The following is a 15,093-nucleotide window of genomic DNA, read 5'->3' as shown; positions in this document are numbered from 1 at the left end:
CAACATGATGATAAAAAATTGTGGGTGATCGCATGTAGAGTATGACAAAAATGCAGTAACTACATAGGCAACTAATCATGGTGAGGCGAGAGGACTATTTGTGCAGTACGCAATGATGAAAGTAGACCATACATAATCTTTCATCTGAAATTTAGCCTTAAAGTTGAGTCCATTTGACCATTGAAATCAAAGCTCCATGACCGAAAACTGCATCGACTGACAATCAATGGTTTTTATTCGAGTGCATGATTGAGTTTGAAAAGTTGCTGGCTCATTGGAGAGGTTGTAACTCGAGCAAAAGCTCAAATGCCAGGAATTAATGATAACCCTTTACTTAACTTCATACTAGCGATGCTTTACTGCGTAAAAAAGCTGGTTTGACGGATAGTTTTCTGTTCACTACGCTCTTTAGATGGAGAAGGAAGAAAAAGAAAAAATTGACGCTATCGAGCTTATCTCGGTATTTCATGCACTCCTAACATTATCGTCTCTCCTGATTCGCTCTCCTAATTTGCTTCACCTGGATAAATTTGAGATTATTTGTTTGCTGATTGTTCCTTTCATTTTTTTTTTTGGTCGGAAATGATATTTTTTGCATTCATTGAGTACGTTAATTACAAGAAGTCAACGGGTAATATTCCGCACATAAAATTTCCGAGAGAGCAGGAGGAGGGGCGGATCGCCAGTTTTGAGGTAGAGATTGAGTTCTATGCAGCTTCGCGATCAAATCTGCTGCATTGTTAGCGTCCCGTGTGCAGAAGACCAGCTTCGTCGATTTGGAAATTGTTCCTTTCATTGAATTCAAGAAATTTTTCCATTCTCTGTGCTATCATTTTCAACCCAGATGTAGAAAGCGATAGTTGCCTGAAAGTGGTGAAAAGAAATACATTTCTTTCCGTACCCCGTGTGCTATTTGCAATCAAAGTTCACATTTATTGATTGTGATATGGCGATTAAGTGTGACCCAAACATTTAAGAGAATTTACACTTGTAAATCACACCATGTGACGGAACTATGATGGTTTGGGAGCACATAGCAAAAGCTTAATACCTTTGCATGGAGAGAGATCATTAAGTCTCCAATGCCTACCATTATTTCCGGTCCATTTCTCTAGATCTAACCATGAAGGCTGACCTGTTTAGAAACTGTGTTGATTATCATATTCACCAATATATTAGATTGGGGTTTATCAGTTTACTATTGGCTCTGATTTATTTGTTAGGAGCATATAGCAGAAACCTAAGAAAATAGCAAAGGGAGAACTTAAGTTCGAGCCTGTCAACATATTCAATTAAAATCACATTTATTTAAAGGTTATGGTCGATGAATTATGGATTAATTAAAATATATTAATTATTTCGTGTGACATTGATATTAACACAATTCACGTGCACATCTCGACATGGAGCAAGAGGACTGTTTTGTTTACTAGTATATAAAAGATAACGTTAGGGGCACCACGCATTCATAAACACCATGTGCCGTTGGGTCATTTGATTTTTCTTTCAGATGACATGACCATATTAGTTGTGACTATGACATGATACCTGCCATTTGAAACGCTGAAGTAACAAATGGCTTTATTTAGGGCTCAGATTCCTCTTGCCTGCCGGGCACGTACTAGAGAGTACTTTCTCAAAAGGAGAAAATGGACGAAAGAATTGAAAAAGAAATTGAGGGTTATATGATTGAAAGGTAGGGTAGTTGAGGAACATCTATTCTAATTCTGGGGACACCGTGTTACGATTGCAGCCACGCTTCTCCAGTGATGGTGCAAGTCGGTTTCTTGGGGTCCAGTGTCGTTCTCGACCGTCAAATTTGCTAGAAATTTGGGGACCCTTCTTAGTTAATGATTAGAAGATCGATGCGTTTATGGACAAAAATGCTCCTGAGGATCTTGTTATCGAGCTCGTTCAAGGAAGTGTTCCCCATGTTTAGGATATATTTCTTGAAATCAACAATCCGAAGATAATTTTCAAAACTTTAACCTTTTATATCGGATAGAAAAATAACTTGACTAAAAAATGATATCATTACTAACAACAAGTCAGCATCTTATGCTCGAGTAATATAAATGATCAAAATTAAGAAATTCTATTCCAAATTATTTATTCTTTGCAAGACAAGCATATCTTAAATACGAAAAAAAAATATTTTCACTTTTAATGTGCTAATGACACAGTATACAAGAGGAACAATGTATTCGAAATGAAATACAGTTCTGACTTATGTACTTGACAAATTCCATTGGAAACATTAGTTAGAGAAATCTTTATCATAATTGGATTATCTATGTTATTAAGTGTAGGTAATGTCATATGTGGAATTTTTTTTTGGATATTTACTTAGATTTATCTCATCCATATAGTTAATAGGGAACTATTTCATGCACTTCAACCGTCGCATGCCAATCAATTCCTAAAGCATCACACTGGTATATATGGGTTGGACGAGTGTCTCATGTCGGCAATATACATTTTTGAAATTCCCGTCATTCTCTTGTTATGAAGTGGAAGCCCCGTTGAACCAAAGAATATCCTAAACTCCTGATGTGGATTGCGCTTTAACTTGCATGAACATTACGTATCTAATTCAAAGACATTGTTGTACCCAGGGGTTGGCAAGGGCAGCCCTCACTTGCCCGAGCCTGATAGAGACAAAAAAGGAAAAAGGAAAAAAAAAGGAAAAGAAGAGGAGAAGGAAAATACAAGAAAAGAAAAAATTAGTAAAAACTAATATATATATATATATATATATATATATATGATTTTTTACATTTATCTATGTTAGCATCGGCCGTCTCGTATAAGATTGTATATAATACTTTTAGCGTCTATGTCAACGGTTTTTAGTTAAATTTGAATGGATTGACTTAATTAATAAAATTGAAAGATTTAAGATTAAAATGGTAAAAGTACAATATATCTAAGGCTTTGTAGATAATTTTTTTCTAACGAGTCTGTTGATTGTTCGTTTTATTAGAAGTGGCCCGCATAGCTGGTTGATGATTGGCAATGATCGCTCACAAGGGATGTTAGCCACAACGACGACACCAACGATCCCACTAAACTATATTTCATCCTGACAAGTGGTATCGACTTTTATGATTTTTCTGTGCCCAGTGCAGCTCAATTATGTAGCCGAGCATAGACCAGCTGGATCGTCTCATCAAGACTGACACAATCCAGTAGATCCCACTTTTAGATTTTGGTTCTTTATCTTCTTCTATGCAAACGAAACGAATGGAAGGAAACTGAGCATCGTGGTCTAATCCGGCGTTGATGGGGTCATAATCGTTGCACTGTAGCAGAAATCCCAGAAAATTCTCTTGTGAAGTTTCAGATACAAATAATTGTCAGACTAGAGGTCCCAAAGGAAGAAAAACTTGTCCTCACAGGCCACGGGCTACATAAACACATGCAGTGTAAAATGAGACACGTCGTCCGGTCGTCCTTTCCATAGAGTCAAACGGCATGTTGCATGAAAGTTCATGCAGTGTGGTTCCTTGTAAGATAGATTCAAACAACCTGATTTAAGAATTAATTGACTTTTCCAAGAAGATCTACAAATCGTATAATAGGTGTGATTTTATGGACTACAATAAACTAATTTAAAAACTTAACCTATTAAAAAAATGCTTAATTTATTATTTAAATATTCTAACACTTTTCTTCTTGATTGGTTTGGTTCTTTTGCTTAATACTAAATTTAAGATTTTCAGCTTTGATATCATGTAAGAATTTGTGGGACCAGTATCAACTATTCTAAATATTTAAATTGTTATATAAAGATATGATTTATTATTTTAATATTTTAATTACACATTGTCCCCCACTTATAGTGCTACTTATAAAAAATCTACAAATCTTAAGTGAACTTAGCCTAATTCTTTTGATATTTGCGGGTTGTACACCTACATTTGGCGAGACTTAAAGCTCCTTTTCGCGTTTTGTCTCAATCGTTAATATAAATTAAGGATACTTGATCACTTACTAGCGAAACGAGAGGTACATGTTAATTAATAATAGTAGGGTAATTAGGCAGCCAGTCATGTTTGAACAGGGAAAAGAGATATTCTTTCTGATGTTAACAAGGAAGAAAACTGAGAACTGTATTTATCTTCATTGTTGATCGGAGAAAAAGCATCTGATCGAGGAGTGGAATTAACTTTTTCATTTATTGATTTGTTGCGACCTTCCTAATTTAATGGATTACTTAGCAAAAAATTTAGCATGAACTCTTCCAAATCCATACCAATTGCAATTTTGAGGTTTTGATTTAATCAACTTAAAATGCTATGTAATGCAATTAGGAGCCACCATTAATTTATTTTGCATGAACTCTCCCAAGCCTATACTAAATTTAAAGTGTTCTACACTTTACTTCTATGAACCAAAGATTCATAGATATAGAGACTTAATTACACTATATATCTAATGCTGTTAAGTACCTTTTCTCTTTAATTTCAAAAACATCTTGCAAGTAGAGTTGGCAATTTTTAATTCCAAACCACTAGCATGTGATAGGGGATCATGTAGATACACTATCAATATTGTAGTACTCAATAAAGTAAAGAAATAAATATATTGCTAAAGGCGAAGAGATGGCGAACAACAACCTCAAGGATTGTGAATATTTTAGCTCAATTCCTTTGGTGAAGTTAAAGAACTAGGTGTCATAGAGGTTTCCTCAAAATTTCAACGCGTTCCAGCTTAGTACGGATGGATACTCACTGTATTTGTGCAACTGCGCGTTGGATTTTAGCAGTCCAACCAGTCGGAGTTTCCTTCGAAGATATATTTTCAAGTATTATTTCACCATCTCCACTGAACAAACTTAAGAATAATGTATTGGTATACTCTCCACAAAATTAGAGCGTAATCCAATGGTGAAGGAATGCATACTCATCGATTTCGTAGAGCTGCAAGCTGGAATTTTTCCATGGGGCCACGAGGAAGAGAGCTAGTGTGTGTGTGTATACATTTTTTTTTTTGGGTGCTCTCGTGTTGTTTTCTTTCCCTTTCCTATTGTGTATTGCCAACTTTTCTTTGTGAAGCTTTCCTTCTATCTTCAAGAGAACGATGTGCATATGTTAGCACATATTAGGGCTTTTCTTGAGATTCCCCCTTCCTAAATTGAAACAAAAAAATTGTGTGATATATTCAAGATATGAAAACATGATATCTGTTTCATTCCCAATCCAGTAACCAAAATTTTGAGCTTAATATACTTTATTGTTCTTAAGTTAAATATGCAATCTTTCCTAATTTGACTCCTCCATATGTGAAACTTCGGCTACTACGGGCTTGACCGAATTTTGTATTCTCTTGGGCTTAGTTTAGATAATCCAATTAAACTCAGAGCATCCTTGCTTAACTTAATCAATTTATAATGCAGTTCATGTGTCTTATTACTACTAAATGACAATGCTCTTAATATGCAAATGTAATTTAACAATATTTTTGTTTGGAGGTCAAAGTTGACCCCTAATTCTTTTATGTTATAAATAAGATCGTTAAAATTTAGGTGTCAACAAGTTTGGAAAAATAAACGCAAGCTTAATCTAAACCAAATCACTCCAAAGATTCGCATCAAAATCTTCTATCTCTCTATTTATTTCTATATATATTTGATAGAAATGATGCACTTTACATAACTAGTTCATTCTTGCATATATCAAACTATTCTTGCACATATGAACTTGATTCTGTTCATTCCAAAAAAATGTATCAAGTTTCATCAAGTAAGATATTCACCTCCCCTAGGTTATATCTATGGCCTTGACAAGTTGTAGCAGGCCTCCTAATGAGATTCACCCATTGATACAGGAATGCTTTCCCTAGTGGGTGAGTAATTTAGTTCAATTTTGTCCCTCCTTTCATCGTAGAAATAAGATGAAACCCATACCTTGTTTGAGCCCTCTTAACCTTGCAATCACTCCCTGCCCTCATAGACCGAGTAAACCATAAACTTTCCCCAAATCACCCACCTCATAGATGGATCTTGCTTTGATACCATTTGTCATGGGCCAACAAATTCTTGACCAGGGAATAGCCCGTGCAACGCCTAATAGGTCGAGAACACCAAGTCAGCCTTTTTTTTTTTTTTATAATTGTTTCTAAGAACAATATAACAAATAGCATTCTCACACAAGATCATGTCATATGCCTAGTTTAACTTAGGCATCAGTCTTTGGAGCGAGACACACAAAATACTCCACCAAAGCAATTGGTTTCAGCCTATTCCGACCTCATCAAGAGAGTGGCATTAGCTCTCAACCAATTTGTACATTAGAGGCCAATGCCACATTTAGAGCTCCTTAGAAATATAATTGTTCTATCCTAGAACTCCTAACATAGATACCATAGTGCCACTCTTATGAACTAGTTGTATCATCACTTCTTCATCATTCACTCTTCACCCTAATAATATCAAGTTTAACTCGCAAAGGTACGAGAGTACGGGAGAATTCGGTCTGTAACACATGTGCGTTATAGTAAATTACAACGTATATTTAAACATGTTAAGAAAAGTGGACCACCATCAATCATAATAGCAATCGAATGGAGAAATAAACGAGAAATAGAAAAAAAAAAATCATTAGGGTTTACGTTATTCAATTGGAGTGCTTGAACCTACTTTGAACGATGAAAATACGAGCTTAAATGAGAAGCTATCTCACACCCAAGCCCTGGATGACACGCATTCAATTCTCACCAAGTGTTTTTCTAACAAAACCCTCAAAGAGAAACTCTAGAAATAATCTCAAGAGACTCTAGTGTGTAATCCCACTAACCTCTCTCAGAAAAGCTCTTCAAAAAAGGCTAAAAAATCGCATCTCTAGACAAACATGTCGAGGTCGGACAAAATATGTCCGGGCACCTGGCTCAGGCCTGACATGGCGTCTATGAAAACTTTTTGCTCCGGAGCCCTGCCCTTAGCGTGGGCTGCCTTCCAATAGGCCGGTCCTCCTTGCCCGGGCGCTCTTCTGCCTTCGGACACCTCGCCAAACTCCTCCTCAGGCCTAGCCACTCCGAGCTTTAATTCTCACCTAAGTTGTTGGCAAAAACTGAAGACATACTCAACAATCTCCACCTTAGCTCAATTTTGGAGTCAAGTCATAGTCTTGATTCACTGCTCCATATTGCCGCTCACCATTGCCACTCTCCCAGCGCCCCACAAGGGGCCACTTAGTCGCCACAGATGTCTACTGAGCCCAAACTAAGCTCGGACTTCCTCAGAGGAACAAACTTGGTCTGCACATCATCTCTCGGCATGCCAACTCTGATGCAAAAGTGTCGGTCGCCACTAAACTTAATTCTCTCTGACCTACATTAGACCATTCCGTCTTTTCTACTTCTCCTGCCGTCCCTATGCACTTGGCCTTACTTGGGTCACCCAAACTACCATGTCTTGTGACGGTCCCCTCCTACTCACAGCGCAACCTGCAAAAGTAGAAGCCCAGCAACCCAGAAATCAACCACTTTTCTGGTTCCTTCCATGACCAAGGTCTATTCAAAGGGTGTTAAGGGTGTGTTTGGCAACTTGCCAAATAGTGAAATTTTTTATTCTTTTGTTCCCGGGAATAAATTTGGAATAAAAATCCGTTTGGTAAATTTTTTATTCCCAGGAATAGATTTGGAGTAAAATTGAGAAGTAAAAAAAGTTGATTATTTGTTCTCAATAATAATTTCAAAATCAAGCCAACCCATTTCCTTTTTTCTTTTCTTTTCTTCTTGTTATTCTTCCTTCTCTTTTCTTCCACTGTTGTTGTTGCCGTCCACCACCGTTGGTTGTCGATGACCAGTTGGTTAGGTCCAGCAACCTTGCTGGAGGCTCACCTTGCCACTGGTGAGGCTCTCGTCGGTGGCCAGGCTGGCCTCACCTAGCCTCCCTGGCCATTAGCGAGCCTCACCTAGTGGGCTTCACTTGGCCGGGTGAGGCTCGGCCAAGCCTCGCCTAGTTGCTGGAGAGGCTTGGTCGATGAGGCACGGCCTCGCCGAGGATTGGTGACACTCCGGTGAGGTTGTCGGCCCTCGTCTAGCTGGTCGCCAATCATCTCAAGGCGGCGGCTGGTCAAAGGTTGAAGAAGAAGAAGAAGGCAAAGAAAAGAAAAAAAAATGGAAAATATGATAAAATTATTAAAAAATTGAAAGAAAATGGTTTGGAGTAGAATTTTTTAGAACGGTGCCAAACCTAATTCTATTATGAAAATAAAAATTTTGAATAGTTACCAAACGCCTTAAGATACTAAGAAATTATTTTCGGAAACAGAATAAAAAAAATCATTTATGATAAGAAATTGTTCCTGGGAACAAAATAATTATCAAACACGTTCTAAATGGTTTTTTAGGCGTCTTCACTCCATAAACCTGGCGGCTATTGAAGCTTGACTGGAAGCTAGCCATCAAAAAGTGACGGAACTTGAAGAATGACTCTAGCACGACAACAGGAGCAGCGGGCATTGCTCAATCACTCTTTTTAGTTTAGAAGGTTTAGATTGAATTAGTGCCTGTAGACCCAAAGGAGTTAGTGTGTTTCAATGTATGGCGCTCTCTGTCTTTGTTTGGCTTTATATGGTACGTTTACATGTATGAAAAAGATCCGTAGGTAAAATGTCTTCTGCTTCATTCTATGCTAATACAATGATTAATCAAGAGCAAGAACAACCGCTCCCCATGGAGACAAGAGCCCCGTTAAAGCTCCTACAGAGAAGCATGCATCCGACGGCTAGGATCAATTAGAATGTTAGTTGACTGGAATGGATACAAAAGAAAAGTATCGCCATCGTTGGAGCCACAAGAAGTTGGAGATGGTTGTGTGTGGACATTAGACACGCACGGCACTCATTCTCACTCTCTTCGGTCATACACCCGTAACACTTTATACACGTATTCGGAGAGATGGGCCTTACTGAACTTTCATTTCCTGCTTATATATATCGCTTTTTCAAGTGAAACTTCATTCAACACGTGCACATACTTTGGTGAATTGTTTCTGCACCAAAAAAGTGAGCGCACGCAGAAGAGAGAGAGAAAGAGAGGAGACAATGAAGGGAGCAATAGGAGTGAGGAAAGGTGCATGGACTGAGGAAGAGGACGTGTTGCTGAAGAAGTGCGTGGAAAAATATGGTGAAGGAAATTGGCACCAAGTCCCTTGCAGAGCAGGTATACTGTATTGATCACCCCAGAGAGAGAGAGAGAGAGAGAGAGAGAGAGAGCTATTTTTGCCGTTATCATTAGAGTGTGTATCGATGGGTTTGAGTTTGCAGGGTTGAACAGGTGCAGGAAAAGTTGCAGGCTGAGGTGGTTGAACTATCTGAAGCCCAACATCAAGAGAGGGGCATTCCAAGAGGACGAGGTTGACATGATCATCAGGCTTCATAAGCTTCTTGGTAATCGGTGAGTAGAGCTCTCCCAAGTTTGTGCTACTCGTCACATATCATATACATCAGCATGTAGACATGTCGACACTACTAAATCATCCATCTCTTCGACCATTTCTTTCGGATCTTCTAATAAGAGTTTCGCCGGCGACGCCATCACACAAGGTAGAAAAGACTGGGTGCAGAAAATGTCGTATGTAAAAGAGGCGTGAAGGACTTGTCGAGCGCGTGAATAGGAGAGGCGTGAAGGATTCGTTGAGCGCGTGAATACGAAGGCCATCTGCTTAGATATCCATTTAAAATCTAGCATAAACATCCATCCATCCATCCATCCATCCATATATATATATGTGTGTGTGTGTGTGTGTGTGGGGTCCAAAGCAGCTCTCGTTGGGCATTGATGAAAGAGGAAAAATATACTGTTAATATAAATAATCAATTTAATGATTTTTGCCAAACTTTCATATATATATATATATATTAGTTCTTCTGCTTTTATGTTCAAATCAGAGAAGTTTACATGCTCGTTATTTATTCGAGAATCATCTAAGATTCTAATATTTTAATAAATTTAGCGATTGGTTATTTTACAATGTCTCTCTAAAGTTAAATCTCTAATAATTCCTTGTAATGTACAATTATTTAGTTCAAGTGTTTTTAAGGGAATTCTTTGGTTAGAGCTGTGAACTCTTTATAATTATAATTTATATTTAACATATGCTAGTTAACAAAGATTATCGACAATCATTATAAAATGAAAATTTGTATAAACACGAATGGAAAATCACATAAGGTGGCGGAATAAAACAAGATATTTTGGACTAATGCGGACAATCTTGTATTTTTATGACAATGTGTGACTTTTTTTCATTTTCAATAAATAGCAACTTTCACCCTTTCCATTAGCGATTTTGATTTATTGGTTCTCTTGAGATTATTTTCACCAACTCAATAAGTTGGGGACCATCTTAGCCACATGGAGCGTGGAAATAGGGTGTGAATAACCTTAGGTTGGACCACCGGCTAAAATGCAAGAACTGAGTTTTGGAATCGTAAGAATGTCCACCTTCACGTTTAACCTTCTTTTGAAATTTGAAATCAATGCACTTCAGTAAATTTCAACATCAAGAAAACATAGAGCTCTCCACATTCAACATTGTTTAAGGACGAATTCAACGAGCTTGAGTGTCGAAACAGCTCTCTTTACATGAAATCGACTAGCTTGTCCTTTGGCTATCATTAGTAATTGGAAGATCAACGATTTTGGAAGCACCTAGGAACTCGGCGCTTGAAACCTGCGATGTCCAGATGTTTTCCAAAACAATTTCATTTTTGGAATTCGTCGCGACGCCATATATGAGTGGTTGGGCAATACAGCAGTAATCTTAAACCACATAAATGTCAATTATCTTAGATGAAGATGATTGAACTCCCAAATTGGTAAAGCAAGATTAAATATTTGTCAGATGAATAAGTAAATACCGGGTTTCTGGATATGTGTCTCGTTCCGGTCAGGTAGACCCCACATGAAGTCTAGCATCATGAGTCTAATCGAGCGAGTAGTAGGAATCCTACCTTTTTTTCTTATAAGCTTGTTTGAGCACTTTTTTTGAAGAAATGAACTGGTGACAGATGAGGAGGCAAAGAGCCCCATCTTGATCTGGAAAGTGAAAGAAACTTTGTGAAAATAATTCCTGTACTGTTGTCCACCACACAACCAAGGTAGGCCCCGAAAATTGCTTCTCGGCATTATGTCGTGAACTTTTTGATGAACGCTACACTTTGTAGAGTATTTTTGCCCCCTCAAGATACTCTATAGAGTTCAGAAGGGAGCTATTACATTGCCATGATGATTTTTATGTACAAATTACTATTTTCATATTCATCAATTAATATAATTTCCCTGAAATATTATTATAGTTCCTCGATAAAGTGCGGACATGATAACCACATGAAGCCGATCTAAAATTTAAGCAAACGCCATGTCGATGTCATGCAATGACCGAATACATGGTGAATGGATGGCTGCCATTTTGGTATTAACAACTCAATAATTTTGATGATCATCAATGAAAATTAGAAATATGGTACTCTCATCAAAACAGAGGTTATAAGTAGTTTAGAGTTAATCATCAATTACCAAGAAGACAGCGTAAAGAGGAAACTCTAACCGAAAATGAGATTGATAATATTGCATATTGCATAACCTGAGAATGTACATGTACAGTCTCGATTTATTGTACATGTCGAGGAAGATGTATTGCATCACAATTTTTTTTTTTTTTTGGGGTGGAAAACCTATAGAATTTTTATAAAGGGAAGAATTGTCTAAAATGAATATGTTCCATCAATTTTGCCAAAAAAAAGTCCAGACAGGCGTCTTTGAATTGTTCTGGTAGAACTTTCTTGTCTGACGGTTGGACGACTAAGATTCGGTTGATGTAGAAGCAAGTATCGTGTCCAATTTATGACACGGCCCTTTAGATTGAACGTTTCATGGGGAAAAAGTCAAACTTACGTAAGGGTTTTTAGTCGAACGTTACGAACAATTTCAACAAAAAAGTTGACTATTCTCATTTTAATACGAGGGTTTTGCCAAAAAAAAAAAAAAAAAAACTATTCCAATGATGCTCAACAAACAACTATATAAGAAAATATTGCGATTTCCAATGCACTAACTACCTGTGTGATGTGTATCAATGTCTTTGAAATTGAATATCTAACTAGAATGGTATGTTTAAAAAGTGCTCTTAAACACTAATTAATAGAATTCTTAAGAATAGATGAGTAACTTGCTTTATAGGTGAGAGATGGTCTAGTAATAATCTTCGACATTTCTACAGGCAAGGTCACGACTTTAAGCCCAATTGTAATAGTAGTTCATGTGTCTGATTTTGGGGAATGATTCATGGACTTCTAGCACTTCAGTGAGAAATCAGGGTGACATGGCGCGCCTGGCTCGCCTACTTCGAAACAAAGGGTCATGAGTCACACAGAATGAAGGCCATTTCACGGTCTTAAGTCCGAACATTAGGTAGTGAGGCGTGGAATTCTCTATGTAGTGCTTGGAGGGAGCAGGCAATCTGGTTGTCCATGCTCGCATGCTCGCCTTTTCGATTTGGGGAAAAAATGAAAAGAAAGAGGTGGCATATGCGAGAGAATTGACATGACTTTTAAAGTTATGTGCATAAGATATATATAGGAATTTTAGACGTGAAGTTGTGGATTATGAGGTTTTCAAAACGGAAAAACACAGAACCAAAGTGATTCGATGTTTTGTATTCAACTGAGAAATGCACACAAATAAAAATGAAATATTTATGTCGTAGTCAAAGTTCAAGACAGATGGATCAATCTCACATTGGAAATAGACAATCAGTTATGCACTGAAATTACTAGCTTAAGGGACGTGCGTGTCCTTTTCTTAACCAATATCAGCATGTATGATGTCATTTAACCCTCTACTATTGTTACCATGATTTGAATTGTTTATTTTAATTGACGATATGGGAATCGAAATGAGTCCATGCCCTGCACGGATAACTGAAGCAAGCTAGACACAAGTGGGCACATTGAAATGTCGGATCATATTAAAATATAGGACACAAGAGGGTACGCAAAATTATCAATTACTATCCATGTGTACGCTAACTGAAAATAAGTGTTCCATTTTGCTTTTGATGGTAACCAATGTTGAACTAATGAGTCATTCTTCCCTAATTCTAGTATTCTAGATAATGATCTGTCCAAGTTCATGCAGATGGTCACTGATTGCGGGGAGACTTCCGGGAAGAACCGCGAACGACGTGAAAAACTATTGGAACACCCATGTGGCTAAAAAGGTTGATCATCACAAGTCGAAGGAAGACAACCACCCCGGCAAATGCGCCACCAAAGTGAGCGTCATCAGGCCTCGTCCTTGGACCTTCACGAAGAGCTCGGCATGGCTCAAGGGAAAAGCCACTCTGGTGGCTTCAAGGGCTCCACCTGGTGACAACCCGGGACAATCATCTCCAATACCATCTCCAACGTTGTTGTCTCGTCAGGACAAGGATAGCGCATGGTGGGAAACTCTGTTCACCGACAGTGGCGCCGACGAAGAACTCCTCACCTCAGGAAGTGGCTCAGAAGAATGGCCGGACGCGAATTCTTGGCCTTGGGAATCTGCCATGGAAGAGAGACAAAAAGGTTGGAACGAGCTCTCTTTCGATGCCAACATTTGGGAACTTCTTGGCGTGAGTCCTCCAGCCATTACCTAGCTATGGCTTTGCTCAATCTTTATCTAGCTATTCTACACTGCCAAAGTTGAGTTGTTTATGTGCTATGTAATTCTCCAAAATTGTGCTATAATTAAGCCATTTATTAAACTTGCAATTGATGCATCTGATTATAGTGAGAAGCTTGTTATATAAGTGACTCTTTACTGTATGACATCCATAAAAGAGTGGCCGCTGCATTCATTTATGAATGTCATATAATTGGACTCTGAAGTCCATGATGGAAATTGTTGGTATTGACATGAGAATTAATAGTCATTTGAATGAAGTGAATAAACTCTTCTCTGAATTAGACATGTTCAAAAAAGAAGAAAAAGGAATTGGATATGGCTTCGAATGGGATGTTGAGCCGCAGTAAGAGTTCTCCACACAGAAAAGCAACTGATATTGGGCTGGGGCCCGTGCCCGTTGACACCAGGCCCACAATTTGACTCTAGTATGGGAATGCAATTGAATGTTGTGCTAAGTCTGATATTATGCAGAAGCTGAAGACTCAAATGGTGAGCAACAATCTTAATCCAGAATGGCACGAGGACTTGAGGTTTTCCATCGTCGATCCAAATCTTCTGGTATTTCCCCACAAATTCGATTTGGACGTGAGATCATGAATCCCCGATCAACATGGTTCGTAGAAAAACATGAGTGCTAAAGGGAGTACGTAGAGGGGGAGACAAATTACCTTTCTTGCTATCGGTATCTATTTGGCACCGTCATGAAACGTGAGGTTTTGACTTCTTAATTTCCTCTGAAAATGAGTAAATTTAGCCACTCTCTTGATTTTAATATAGTCGTCGGACTACCGGAAATAGTATAGTTAATGTGTGCCAAAGATGTATGAAAGAAATCATTGAATTAAATCTCAAAGGATTTAAAATTTGGATAAAGGAGCTTGGCCCAAAAGGCTGAGATAGGCCTTTTTTTCGATATTTAAGTAGTGGCCCATTTTTCTTCATCTTTATTCTTTTTAGGGATAAAGATAAAGGCACTCTAGTCCATATACTTTCTCAATTTATTCAATTCCATCCTCAATTTTTCCTTTTAGCCAATGTGGTCCGTCAATAAAAACGTTTTGCTTTGTCCGAATCGAATTTTCCATTTAAAATTCGAACTAAAAGTTGGGGTGGCCTCTATAAATCACTATTAAATGCCATGAAAGCATCCCCATAACTCCAATTGCGATCTCGCCAAGAAATTGATAACCCTCATTGTAGCTCCAGGCAATGCAACCATTACGTGTTCTCGTTGTTCAAGGTTCACATGGGCCAAAAAGATAGTACCGAATCATATTGAACAAACTGGGGGAAAATTATCAAAAAAGTTTTAAACTTATGGCATTAATATCAAATCAGCCTTAAATCTTTTAATTGGATTAATTTAGTTTTAAACCTTTTCACATTAGTACCAATTCAATTCATCTGGTTAATTTTGGC

The 15,093-nt window shown here is 37.9% G+C and overlaps 1 protein-coding gene across 1 annotated transcript; it reads left to right on the top strand.

Annotated features, from left to right (window-relative positions):
• Positions 1-8,877: 8,877 nt before the first annotated feature.
• On the top strand, positions 8,878-13,801 carry LOC104449708 (transcription factor MYB1). Its single transcript, XM_010063948.3, has 3 exons — positions 8,878-9,168; positions 9,273-9,402; positions 13,147-13,801. The coding sequence occupies exons 1-3, from the start codon at positions 9,051-9,053 to the stop codon at positions 13,643-13,645; spliced, it is 747 nt and encodes a 248-aa protein (XP_010062250.2). The 5' UTR covers positions 8,878-9,050; the 3' UTR covers positions 13,646-13,801.
• The last annotated feature ends 1,292 nt before the right edge of the window (positions 13,802-15,093 follow it).

This window comes from Eucalyptus grandis, chromosome 6 (assembly GCF_016545825.1).
Source record: "Eucalyptus grandis isolate ANBG69807.140 chromosome 6, ASM1654582v1, whole genome shotgun sequence".
NCBI classification, from domain to species: domain Eukaryota; kingdom Viridiplantae; phylum Streptophyta; class Magnoliopsida; order Myrtales; family Myrtaceae; genus Eucalyptus; species Eucalyptus grandis.
The sequence above is the reverse complement of the archived record's forward strand: the minus strand, read 5'-3'. Positions and strand labels throughout refer to the sequence as shown.